This window comes from Aotus nancymaae, unplaced genomic scaffold (genome assembly GCF_030222135.1).
Source record: "Aotus nancymaae isolate 86718 unplaced genomic scaffold, 86718_ANA_hifiasm-v0.15.2.pri h1tg000025l, whole genome shotgun sequence".
Taxonomy (NCBI): Eukaryota; Metazoa; Chordata; class Mammalia; order Primates; family Aotidae; genus Aotus; species Aotus nancymaae.
This window is the reverse complement of record NW_026988438.1, coordinates 22,486,617-22,499,940: the sequence shown is the minus strand read 5'-3', so window position 1 is coordinate 22,499,940 and position 13,324 is coordinate 22,486,617. Positions and strand designations below refer to the sequence as shown.

The 13,324-nt window shown below is 37.4% G+C and overlaps 1 protein-coding gene, 1 long non-coding RNA gene and 1 pseudogene across 8 annotated transcripts in view; 2 read left to right on the top strand and 1 right to left on the bottom strand.

Moving 5' to 3' along the window:
- The window catches only part of LOC135276522 (uncharacterized), a 36,806-nt gene extending 27,760 nt beyond the window's left edge, over positions 1 to 9,046 (bottom strand). The window contains exons 1-2 of the long non-coding RNA XR_010344066.1: positions 8,611 to 9,046; positions 5,101 to 5,263 (exon numbers count right to left, since the gene is read on the bottom strand). This is a non-coding gene — a long non-coding RNA (uncharacterized LOC135276522). The remainder of the gene's footprint in view (positions 1 to 5,100; positions 5,264 to 8,610) is intronic.
- Positions 4,005 to 4,302, top strand: LOC105716290 (ubiquitin-conjugating enzyme E2 variant 1-like; annotated as a pseudogene).
- Positions 9,047 to 9,235: 189 nt separating the features above from the next.
- The window catches only part of CROT (carnitine O-octanoyltransferase), a 50,567-nt gene continuing 46,478 nt past the window's right edge, over positions 9,236 to 13,324 (top strand). For 5 of the 7 annotated variants that reach the window (XM_021674235.2, XM_021674234.2, XM_021674232.2 and 2 more), the window contains exons 1-3: positions 9,236 to 9,299; positions 9,919 to 10,009; positions 12,901 to 13,036. In XM_021674235.2, the coding sequence (XP_021529910.1) occupies positions 12,922 to 13,036 (115 nt within the window). In that variant the 5' untranslated portion in view covers positions 9,236 to 9,299; positions 9,919 to 10,009; positions 12,901 to 12,921. Of the gene's footprint in view, positions 9,300 to 9,366; positions 9,435 to 9,658; positions 9,677 to 9,918; positions 10,010 to 12,900; positions 13,037 to 13,324 lie in introns of those variants that run through there. The other 2 variants (XM_021674233.2, XM_064380433.1) reach the window with 2 other exon arrangements.

Sequence of the window (13,324 nt, the reverse complement as noted above, 5' to 3'; positions counted from 1 at the left end):
ACAGTATTGTGTAAACACTAATATGATAACAGAATCTTTAAGCTTCTTTAACAATCTTAGTGCTTCAACACCATTTTATTTTTATTGACCTAATAATAAGTCATTTGAAATTTTGCATGAAGATGCCAAGTTTTTGTTTCTCAGGAGAAAGCTTTCAGCAAGGAAGAGCCCGTAATTTCTTCTTTAGTACCTGCTTAAATGGAATGATTCCTCAAACATTATTATTTTTGAGACCAAGTCACACTCTGTCACCCAGGTGGGAGCGCAGTGGCATGCATGATCATGGCTAACTACAGACTTGACCTCCTAGGTTCCAGCAATCCTCCACATTAGCCTTCTAAGTAACTGGGGCTACTGGTGTACACCATGACAACGGGCTAATTTAAAAAAAAAAATTTGCAGAGACAAGGCTTTACCATGTTGCCTAGGCTGATCTCGAATTCCTGGGTCAAGGTATCCACCCACCTCAGCCTCTCAAAGTGCTGGGATTACAGGCATAAGCCACTGTGCCTGGCCCTCAAAAATATTTTGTAGGAAGTAATAAACATAAGCATTAAGTACATAATATTTAAAGTCATTCATAAAAGTCACCCTCCTAAATATGGGAAAAGGCATCTTTTAGTACCTTTCACTAACCTGAAAAGTAGTGATTATATGGATTCATATATGTCAAACACCAGACAGATTGCAACTTAAGAGAATTACCTATTAAGTATATTGGAGTAGCTGTTTCTAAGAAAATCCTTAATTTATCATTGTGTAAATTAATATTTTTATATCTAGTATGTATGACTTCTGAATATGAAGTATTCAAGAAATGAAGATGAGCTGACTTCCAACTCCACCAAGACAGGGCTCAAAGGACACTGGAGTAACTGAAGTAGACCAAACAAAACACTTCCCAGAAAGATGCCAATCCTCATAAAGAGGGACTTCTATATTGTTATCTTGCCTTTTGCAATGCAGGAACCAAAGCAAGAATGCTACAGTGTGCTGGGAGTGCTTTCTAGGCAGCAAGTTTTTACCCCTTCAGTAATAAATTTCTTCTAAAAACTGAAAATACTGATTAAGACTCTTCTGTGTTTCTATCTCTTTACAGCTGTTCCTTCCCTCTGCTACAGGTTCTAAAACATTTTCTAGCTTACACACCTACAATGGCTTTCTATTGGCAAGAGCTGTCAACATAGTGCTTTGTGCTTTGCTAGAGTGAGCCTGACTGCACCTGCTGTGTGTCCTATGACCTTTAGGGTCACCTGAGTTGATGTGGCCAGAGGCAATCAAAATTAAACAGGAAGAAAACAGAGAAGGATTTAGAAGTCCATGAATTTAGAGGAAGGAATTCATAAATATGCTAGTTGAGATGAGACATTTTAAAGATACTGAACATGTAGAACTAAAGTAAAAGCTAGGTAGGAAGTTGGAATATAGGGGATATCAGCAGTTGTGAGAAGTTTCAATAGGAATAGTTGGCTCCATCTGGTCTCTAATAGAAAATAAAATCACCTCTTCAAAGAAGTATAGTAACCTCAAGAGTCTGTGTTAGAAAAGTGACCGGTGACTAGAAGGAGAATAAAGAAAATGATTTTTGTGTTCGATTAATTTCCCTAAAATCGAGATCTTATTTGTATACAGTATATATCCCAAGTCTGTCATATGTTAAAATATTAATAATATGTTTTTAGATGAACTTGACATGGTAGAATAAGGACGGTAGTACAAAGGGGGAAAAGACTGATTCAGGAGTGTGGACTTTGTCCTGCTTCAGCTTCTTGATATTAGGGATGGCAGTACAAACCATGCTTTGTGCTCCTCTGCTTTGTAATATAAGGATTTTCAAAAATAAAACTATAATAAGTGACATGACTCTAACACTTATGGAACAATTTTGTATCTCTTTGCTATTACAGAGGGTACATCATGCAACATTTCAGATCATCATAAATATAAATTATCTTGTTTGTGCTTCCCATTCTTTAAAGTTTCATGAGTTTAGAAGAGACTTTACCTCATCTCATGATCGATAGAAGAATCCTTATTATAGGACCTTTAAAAAGTACTTGGTAATGTTAAGTTTTAAAATTTAATTTTACTCACAGGCATGATATGTAACAAACAAACAAAAAAATCCCAGAGCTCACAGGAGTTGCAAACTACTAAAGGTGCCATGATAAAATAACATAGAATAACATGATTTCTTCTGTATAAACCCATAATGGATTTCCCTCTGTTTTGTTCATAATCTCCCTTCTGATAACTTAAGTATAGGAAAAAAACCAGAATGATGGTTAAGTCACCAGAAGTATTTTAAATAATACAAAAGCTTCAATATACTTCAAAAAATGTATATGCATTTTTGATAGGCAGACATTTATCAGAATATGTTGTGCAAATCTTAAAAAGACAAAATACTGTACTAGCAAGGTAACAAATTACAAGTCATACTCAAAATCTAACATTTTTCTCTAAGCTCTGACTGCTAACTGAAAGACTGTAAATTTATACTACTAGTAAATTTATACATTTTCATATTAATTATTAAAACACAATTAAAAATTGAAAAATATTCTCTGAATTTAAAAAGGTCAGGTTCAAATGACAGCAAGCAAGATGCAATATAATTGGGCATGTCACCCACAATTCCACAGGTGACCATGTTCTAGGATGATTTTCAAAATCAGATTCTTGAAACTATAATTTGCTTAGGAATATATGACCTGTTGATTAACCCTCTTCCCCATTCCCCAACTCTCACCCACTGATGTTTCATTAGAGGGCTGATCACAGCACTTTTTGTGTAACCTATGGTTATTTAAAACTAAACTGAATAAAACTGGTTTCTTTTTGAGGGTAAACATAATTTCCCCTATTTTCTTGGATAGCTATATTTTAGAAAAGTTCCTAGATACCATTAACATGAATACTATGCAATATGTGGATTATAGGCCTAGTGTTATTAATAAATATTCATATTGAACTTTACATTTGTTAATACTTTATTTCTTGTAACTGTTTAGATGAAGATATGCCTGGGTGATACTTCCAGTTCATTACCTAGGTTAGACTGGCTTCTCAGAAGCATAGTGGACATAAAAAGTCAATATTTATGTACTAAATGAAAATTAAATATATTCTGGGATCTCTAGCTATACTGTAAACATTATGACCTTGGACACATGCAATGGATCCTAAGTAACCAAAACAATCTTGAAAAAAACAAAAAAGTTGGAGGGCTCAGACTTCCAGATTTCAAAACTAAACACCTGTATTAATCAAGGCAGTATGGCATTGGATAAGGAAGGATGGATGGATGGATAGATTGATTGATTGATCAAATTGAACTAAGACTTCAGAAGTAAACTCTACCATTTGTGGTCCACTGATTTTTTTTTTTTTGGACAAAGGTGCCAAATAAGTTCAATGGACAAATAACATAGTCTTTTCATCAAATGGTGCTGGAACACTGGATTTCCACACACAAAAGAAGAATTTGTACTCTTACTTCATACAATTCACAAAAAGTAACTCAAATTGAATCATAAGCATAAGTGTAAGAGCAAAAACTAGAAAACTCAAGAAATGCAGAACTAAATATTTACAATCTTAGACTAGGCAATGATTTAGGCAATGATTTCTTAGATACAGCATCAAAATCACAAGTGATAGAAGAGAAGATTAATTCGTTGGGCATCATCAAAATTAAAGACTTTTTGTGCTTCAAAGGACACTATCAAGAAAGTGAAAGGACAACCCAAATAAGTGGATAAAATATTTGTAAATCATATATCTGACAAAGGACTTCTATCTAGACTATATAAAGAAACTTTACAATTCATAATCTAATTAAAAACGGTTCGTAAAAAAAAGCGACAGCAACGCAAGAAAGCAGCCACCACAGGTTCAGGAGTAAAAGTCCTTCACAATTTCTAACTGCTGGAAGAACTCAAAGAAGGCCAGAAAGGAGTAGGAGACGGCACAATTAGCTGGGATTTAGACGGTAACAAGACATGACACTTAAAAGATGAACAGGGATGATAATTGCTCCAAGAACAATTTATGAAATCCAAATATGCAGCCTTAAAATAGAATGTGGACCTAAATACACAGAAGCACCCTCCTTTGTCAGATTTGTCACAAAAATCAATATGAACGGAGTTAATAGTTCCAAGAGCCATATCAGTGCTAGCAAAATGGCAGAATACATATAGCATCAAAGTTGCCCTGCAAGAGCTTCAGTGCCTAATGATGTCTAAACAAAATATGAAACTCCCTCAGGCGACTGAGGGACAGTGTTACAGCAACTAATCAAAAAGAAAAACCACAGGCCTTTCCCTTTTTGATTTAAGCAGTCCTCATTTTCCACAGTAGCAAATTTTCTGGATACGTCTTGTAGACCTCAAAGTACTTGAAAGGAAGCTCCCAATCAAAGTAAATTTATCTTAACATACTGTAAATAATTCTATTTTTTGCCCATTTGAAATATATAAGTTGTACTAAATATAACCACTGTCCACATAATTGAACTTCTGGGATCAATAAAGTATATTTAAATTGATTCCTATTATAACTGGTGGGGCACATCTATTCATAACTCAACTGTGAAAAGACACATCACACAATCACTTGCTGTTGATTGCATGGTCTGGGGTCTCTGCCTTCTTCCCTTGCAACAGCCCTCTAGCCTGGGGGGCTTGTTAAGAGTAGATGTGAAGGTTTCAGGTCGCAGCCTGTGGAACTACTGCTTGGTGTGTGGATTGCTTTGTGTGCATCCCTGGTTTCTTTAAGTCTTAAATGATGCCCACTCCAAGCCATCATCCTAACCCTTACTCCTCCACTCCCATCCTTGGCCGAAGTATAGATTGTAACCCCTCTGCTACTCTCTGAGATTGGCCTTTGGTGAGGAATTCAGGGCTTTCCCCCTATCTTCTCTCCCCGACCTTTATCAAGGGGTGCTGCTTTTTCTTTTCTTCCTTCCTCAAGTGTCTTTTCGCACCATCACCACCCAACACCTTCCATGACACTACCTTGCTTTGGCCAGAAGCCATCAGGTAAGGTTGGAAAGAGTCTCTGACCTCCCTTGTTTAGTTTTAGAATTGCATTTACTCTCTACCATCCTGGAAAATGAATATTGGGTCCTCAGCCCTGCCACCCTCTGCTGTCATCATCAGCTGATGCATTGGTTTTAGCTCAGGTTTTGATAAGGTGAAGAGAATTGTTACCAGGGTTACTCAGACCTGCCAGCTCTCAGAGTCCTTGGTGGTTAAAACTGGAGAATGACCATGTGAAGACACTTGTAAGCACACACAATCTCTCTGCATTGTTTTATTTTCCTGTAATTGCTCTTGCTTTTAAAAATTGAAGTTTTCAACAGGGCTCTCATTTGGTCATCCTTATAATCCTTTGGGGTCTAGTTTGGAATCTGACAACTGGAACAAAAAGAACTTTGGATCCAGTGCATGCCTTGGTTTTCGTGCTGCTCCTGAATCTCAAGATCCTCAGCAGGGATTAAGAACTTGGGGTACACAGCAGATCCCCGAAATTGGCAGGCTTGACCTCCTGGCAAATTGCTGTGTTTTTTCACTTGCTGTTCAGGACTACTAAATGCTGAATGTGAATGCATATCAAAATAAAAGCAATACATTGTGTACTAAAGTTTTTTGTTTTTAATTATTTATGTAAAACCATTTTTTATAGCAATCAAGTCTGAAAAGCAATTGATGTTTCCGTTAATCTTTTCCTGGGGAAAATATCAGTTCTAAGGATTTAACATCCTTTAAGTGACGTTTAACATAACAGTATTCCATAAGCAGCCTTTTATTTTCAGACCATTGCCTAATTTTAATATAATTTTAAAATGTGTGCATTAATTAAAAAATGGGAAAAGGAACTTAATAGTCATTTCTCTGAAGAACATATATAAATGGCCAATAAGCACATGAAGAGATACTCAACACTCTTAGTCTTCACAAATAATGTAAATCAAAACCACAAGATACCACTTCACACTCACTAAAGTGGCTATAATTTTTTAAAAGACAATAACAAGTACTAATGTTATATTTTTATTGTAGCTAAGGACAGGAGAAATTGAAACTCATAAATTGCTGGCAGCTATGTAAAAACGGTATAGTTCCTTTGGAAATCAGTTTGACAGTTTTTGAAAATGTTAAACATAAAGTTAACATATGACCCCACAACTTCACTCCTAAAATACTAAGATAATTGAAAACATGTTCACACAAAGCTTGTACACAAATGTTTATAGTAGCATTATTTAAATAGACAAAAGATAGAAACAACCCAAATGTCCATGAACTGATGAATGGATAAACAAAAAGTGGTTTATTGATTCATCAGTTGATGAATCATGTTTAATGCCTTTTGGTAGCACAGAATTTAGAGTCACTTTGCTTCACTCTTTTGCTAGTCTTGTTATTTATTTCAAAGGAAACAAAATGTTCCCGTAAAGATGCCTGGATTTTCGGATATAGAAAAAGTTGTGGGACTGAAAAAAATGAGTGGAACAGAGATTTGAGTATATAGAAAATAATCTTTTAAAATATTTAAACCAAAGGTTCCAAAATTAGATTATGGTGACTGCATAACCCTGTGAATATAGTAAGACCACTGATTTGTGGTCTTTAAATGGATGAACTTTATGGTATGTGGATTATATTTCAACAAAGATGTTAACAAAATTTTTAAATGTTACATTTTGTTTAGTAATAAGGCATTTTTTTGAGATGTAAAAATATCATAGTTATCTTAACTCTTCCCCTCAGATTTTGGTGGCAACTTTTCATATACAGTAAATATCATCAAAAGCAACCCCAAATCAATGATTAGTACTAAAAACAGATCCTTTGTATGAATCACTGTTTATCTGCTGTTGGGAGTGGAGTTCATTTTTAATGCCAAATTGACCTCTTTGTGTCCAGTATACTTTAATTTGCTGTTGGCTGCTTCTCAAAATGACCATATTTCTACTGCCCCTCTTTAAAAAGAAGAAATATCACAAAATTATTTCTTCAACATGTTCATTTTATACATCAGAATGAAATGAGGTTACAGATCTCCCGTAGATTAGAGCTATTTACCATATCTCCTTACTTGTCAGAGTCACAAATCTTAGCAGGAAGACAGTTACAGAGATTGAAATATGAACTTCTTAGTCTAGCATTTTAATGCTTTTTATGGTGAAATTTATCTAGACTTTTGCAATTTGTGGTATGCTGAGTAAGAACTAAAGAAGAATAAAAATAAAAGATTTTTTAAATGGCAACTTAAAAGCATCACCACTTGTACTACTTATAAATTTTCCTCTAGAAAAATATTCTAACTCATAGTCAATTTTTAATCTTGGGACAACTTCTTGCTATCAGAAATACTTCAAGTGTCTAAAACATCTTCCTCACCAGCCAGTATCTCCCACTCCACTCTAACAAATGCAAATTCATTCAAATTTAACCTGAATGCAACATAATTTGGAATCTTTCATTAAAATATATATCACACATTTTGAAGCCAAACACAAATTATTTTAAAATACCTGTTTTTTGGTGATTTAGGGTGCATATGCTTATCAGTATAACACATTTTAAAAGATTTTTTTCTACATACTCAAAAACTTTGTTCCATTCATTTTTTCACTCCCACAACTTTTTGTCTATCCAAGAATTCAGGAATCTTTACAGAAACATCTTGTTTCCATTGAAATAAATAGCAAGCCTAAGAAAAAGAGTGAAGTGAAATGATTCTAAATTCTATGCCACCAACAGGCATTAAACATGCATGAACTGTTAAAGAGATGCCAAAACTCGCTAGAAAGGAGAAAAAGTACAATGAAGGTTTCTGAGTAGCTTTTAATTACTCAATTTAAGAACTTTATCTTGTAAGCAAATTTTAACATTATCCAGAGCATAGCATTTATATATGAAAGAAAAAGTTCTTTAACACCCCTTCAGAAATTACAACTGCAAGTTCCTAACCCCTCATCTAAAATCTTTTTGGCTAGCTATGTTTCAGAATTCAGAACTTTTCTTAGAATGGTATGTCTGCCATATATTATGCAACACTTCCAGCAAGCTGTACTGTAATCAAACACAGTATTTCTGTAAAAAACTTATGAATATTTATATTAAGTGAACATTCAGTTACACATAGCCTCAATTCTGTTCAGGTCAAACTTTACTGCTAAAGGATTTAGAAATGACAGACAAACGAATGGGGCCTGTCATGACATGTTAATTTGAAATCTAAATCTTTATGTTTGATAACTAGTTAAGAGTCAGTGTAAACATTTAGTCTGTCCTTCCACAAAAAAATACAACAGTGTATTTAAAATAAAAAATGAAACTCAGTATATCTTATTTCAGAAGGGAAAAGCAAAATGAAGTAATCTCTTAAACTAAGTTAATCACATTATGATCTTCTAGAACTTGTCTAGCTCCACTCTGGTTAAAGATTCCATTTCTTGGCACAACAGTAAAAGACATCGGATCAGCCCCAAGCCTGCAGGGTAAGCATCCCTGGGGTATTCAAATACTTTGGGTAGCAATGAAGACCAGCAGAAGGGCAAGGAGACCCGAGATGACTTAGAGAGCTGCAGCATACCTGAGTTGGGCAAACAGCTTCAGAAGATGAAAAAGCCCAAGCAGGGATCTGTGTGATTACTGTTCTTTTGCCAAGACGCGGGGTGGACAATTAGATTCCTTTACAAAGCACTGGTGTGTTTGGTGCTGCAAAAAGGGGCTCATTGGAAATGGGGAGGATCGGGTGGTAAGCCAGAGCTGGGGCGAGAAGAAGTAGGGTGAAAATGGGTCTCAGCCATCTGTTCCTGCATCTATCCCAGAGGGCTGGGTACCTTCGTGGCGGAGCGCGGCCTACCCAGAGCGCCTTCTATATCCTGGGTCAGGCGCCAAGTTCCCCCAGCTTCACGCAGGAAGCTGCAGCCTGGCAGAATTAGAACCGCTCTTTTCGCGTCCGGCGAGCCTTTCCCAGGCCCGCAGTCCGGAACAGAGTCACGGCCCAAGACGCGTGCTAGAGGCAGAGTCCGTCCCACTACAGCGCAGGCCCGGCCAGCCCCTAGCCTCAGGCACGGGGCGGGACCCTTGCGGCGTTCCGTCCAATCCAGTTCCCCGGCAAAGTGCGGGGCGGGACTTTGCGTCCAATCCTGTTCCCCGGTGAATGCGGGGCGGGACCCTCGCAGCTTTCCGTCCAATTCCTGCTCCTTTGAGGCCCAGGGGAAGCTAGCCGGCGCTGCTGTGGGCTGCGGCTGCGGCAGAGGCGGCGATGCACGAGCGGTGAGGAAAGGCAGGCCCGCTGAAGCAACACTCCCTCTCTCCCCCAATCCTTCAGATCGCGAGCGGGGGAAAGTTAAGTCTTGCAGAACAGAGTTAAGTTGTGCAGACAGAGTTAAGTCGTGCAGAACCGCAAAGGTGCCTGGATTTGGCGGGGTGTAGTTTAATCAAGCATCTTGCCTGCAGGGGACTGAGGGGTACCCCCAAGGTTGGGCCGCTGGGCTGCTCCGTCGTGGTGCTTGGATTTCTCCCACTTGGTGGCCTCGAGTGCAGAGCTGCCTGTGGGTTGGTGGGAGGAGCCTCGAGCTCTCATTGTCCTCTGCTCCTGCTTCCACCCCTTGCCACTCTGTTGACAAACCTGTTACCCGGCCACTGAAAAGGTACCCTTTGCCCTTTGAACCCGTCCAATCGGAAGGTTTACTTGTATGAAACCTAATTAATTGTATGGTCATTTACTCCTGCCCTCTAGCAGGTGGACTATTTGCGTGTGTTTGCAGCGATTCACAAAAACTTTGTTTTGGGGACTCCCAGCTCCTGGATTGCAATCCACCTTCTTTCACTAGCTTGTTCATTTCTTTATCCCTCTAAAATGTTTGTTAAGCTTGTTTCTTTCTTCCCACAGTCACCAACTTAATTCAGTTGCCTGTGATCTCAAAACAATTGTTGCAGCAGGTTCCTGGCAGTCTTAAGCAGTTTATCTTCTTGGTGTACTGGTATGTGACAATTCCTTCACTTATTGTTCGTGGTTCTTTTCCACTTTTGTGAGTTCACATCTAATTGCCCCCAGAAAGTCCATTCTAATTAAATCTAGCATCATCATTTTCTTAGTGCTATTGGAACTATATTGTTTAATTTAATCTTTGTGGTTGAAAATTCAAGACAACTCTTCAAGAAATAATCCAATAATTTATATTTTTAATGTGTACCTGTTGGTGAGTTAAGCACTATAGTAGGTATGAAACTAGTACTCTTGGTTCCAGTTTTCTAGAGTCTATTAAGTGGCACAGAGGTAAACAGAATAGCTTATCTTCTCTGTTTGTGTGTACTAGTATTCTATTGTTGCCTTAACAAATTACCACAAATGCAACTTTTTTTTTTTTTTTTTTTTTTTTTTTTTTGAGACGGAGTTTCGCTCTTGATACCCAGGCTGGAGCGCAATGGCGCGATCTCGGCTCACCGCAATCTCCGCTTCCTGGGTTCAGGCAATTCTCCTGCCTCAGCCTCCTGAGTAGCTGGGATTACAGGCACGCGCCACCGTGCCCAGCTAATTTTTTGTATTAGTAGAGACGGGGTTTCACCATGTTGACCAGGATGGTCTCGATCTCTTGACATCGTGATCCACCCGCCTCGGCCTCCCAAAGTGCTGGGATTACAGGCTTGAGCCACCGCGCCCGGCCAAATGCAACTATTAAAACAACACAAATGTGTTATCTCATAGCTTCTGTAGATGTGAAGTTTGGGTGGGCTTAGCTGACTACTTGGCTTAGAATTTCACAAAGCTGAAGTCAAGATTTATTTAGATTTGGGTTCTTTTCTGCAGGCTGTGGGGGAGAATCCATTTCCAGGCTCATTCAGGTTGTTAGCAGAATTTACATTGTTATCTCTATATCCTTACTGTCTGTCAGCCTGAGCCTCTTTCAGTTCTTTAAAGCCATCTGCATCTTCAAAGAAACCATGAATCCTTCTCAAGCTTTAAATAGGTCTGACTTGTCTGCTCTCTGCTCTTATGGACTCAAGTGATTAGTTCCACCTGGATAACATCCCTATTTTAAGTCAGTTCTGTGGAGGATATCACAATCACAGGAGTAATGATCTCACCATATTTGCAGGTTCTGGGAATTCGCAGAGGTGGAATCTTAGGGGCCATTCACAGAAATTCTGCTTACCACAATATGGTGATTTCAGCCAGGATTATTTTGTTTTTATAATGTGCTTTTACAGGCATTAAAAAATTCTGACTTTTTATTAAATTATATGATTAGCCACTCTAAGATAAGGAAATTCACTTAAAGTTAGTTGCCTTAGGGGCACATGACTAGAAAGTGGCAGAGTCTATACTTGGATCCAGATCTGCATTTCCATTTGGTCCAAATCCATGTTTATGGATGATCAAAATGGTGTGCAGCCGAAGTCAATAGATAGAAAGAAGCTGAAGAACTTTGAGTTGATTACTATTTCTCATTTTTAAATTATCTCTTTATGTTAGTGGTACAGGCTTAAGCTCTTCTGCCTACAAAAGAAAGCCCAAAATACAGTGGTATGAATAAAATAGAAAGTTTTTTTTCTATACATCTAGAGGTAGGAGTCCAGGACTAGTAGGAAGATTCTGACATCCTCCATACATGACTTCCATAAATGGGCCCACAGTACTGTTTAGTTCGACACTACCTAGCAGGAGTGAAAAAGAGGGAAATTTCAGGGAGAACACAGGCATTCCTTTTCGGGAGCATGACCTGGAAGTGACATACAAAAAGCTCATCACAAGGCCACAGTGAGCTCCAAGAGAGGTTAGGAAAGATATAACTGGGTGACTGTATGTACAGCTAAAACTCAGGTTTCTGTTAAAGCAGAGAAAAAAGGTATTGGCTGAAAACAGTCTCAGCTGTGTCCATGTTTTTGATAGTGTTCAATTCTGTAATCTCTATGAGTGGATTATTATGTTTAGCATTGCTATCAGTTTTAAAAAGTCACTTTTGAAAGAATAGGAAATTCTAATTCGATATTAACTTTCTTTGATTTCTCAGTTGCTATTTTAATATATAATTACATATTTAATATATTACAATATTTAATGTTATAATTTAATATGTGATAATTTAAAAGGCTTTGAGAAATCTCATTTTTTATTTAGCATTTGTACACCTTATTCACATTTTGGGTTAGATTTCTTTGACAACATGTGTTAATATGTTCAAGATTGCTTTAGAACACATGAGACCATTCTGTTTAGGCCGTATACCACCTGTACAATTAAATTAAAGCAGCTTGTCATATGATTTATGTATTCTATAATATTGGACAACACTTCCACACCTCTTTGTAACTTTGCTCTCTAAAGTTTTCTATATCAATGCATAGTCCTTTTCTACACATCAAATACTATCTACCCACTAAGACTTAAAGCAGGCTCCCTCACCTTCTATCATGTTGTTTTGCATAGGGGAAAGACTGTTGTCTTAACAGATATGGGTTTGAGTCCTGCATTTGTCTTTAAGTAAGTTACTATATTTCTGGGTTTTGGTATATTCATATGTAAAATGGCAAAGAATGCCACCTTTCAGAGATAACATAAAAATTAGGGAGCTAACACATGTTTTCTGTAATACAAACTGAAGTATTTGGCAAATGCTAGGTGTTCAATAAATGGTAACTAATTATACCAGTCCCACTGATCACTCTTTTACTTCTAGCACTTTGAGTCTACACACTCTTTTTAAGTTCGTTTTCTCTATCTGACAGGTTTATAAATTTTATAAGAACTGGTTCCAAGTCCTAGATATGCTGTGGTCCCTAAATACTGATTTAGTGAATTGTGTATTGTACCTTGGATATATAAGAGTATCTATGAGATTGAAGTTGTAAGGGCTGTCTCTCTTTTCTTTAGTTTTCCTGTTGTGATTTTATCATGGAAAATCAATTGGCTAAATCAAATGAAGAACGAACATTTCAGTACCAGGATTCTCTTCCATCACTGCCTGTTCCTTCACTTGAAGAATCATTAAAAAAATACCTTGAATCAGGTATGTTAATAATCTTTTAGTATATATTAATATTGTTAGCAACTTAGAAAACTGTGATACTGTTACCAGAGAAGTGATCTTGATCCAGACCCTAAGAGACGGTTCTTGGATCTCTTGCAGGAAGGAATTCAAGGTGAGTTGTAGAGTGCAGAGAGAAGAGATAGTTTATTAAAAGCTTCTCCATTATAGAGTAGGGCATCCTCAGAAAGCAAGCAGACTGTCTTTGTTTTAAGATTTTCTTACATAGGTGTCTTACCTATGTAAAGACTAAACTAAGCTGTGTCTATC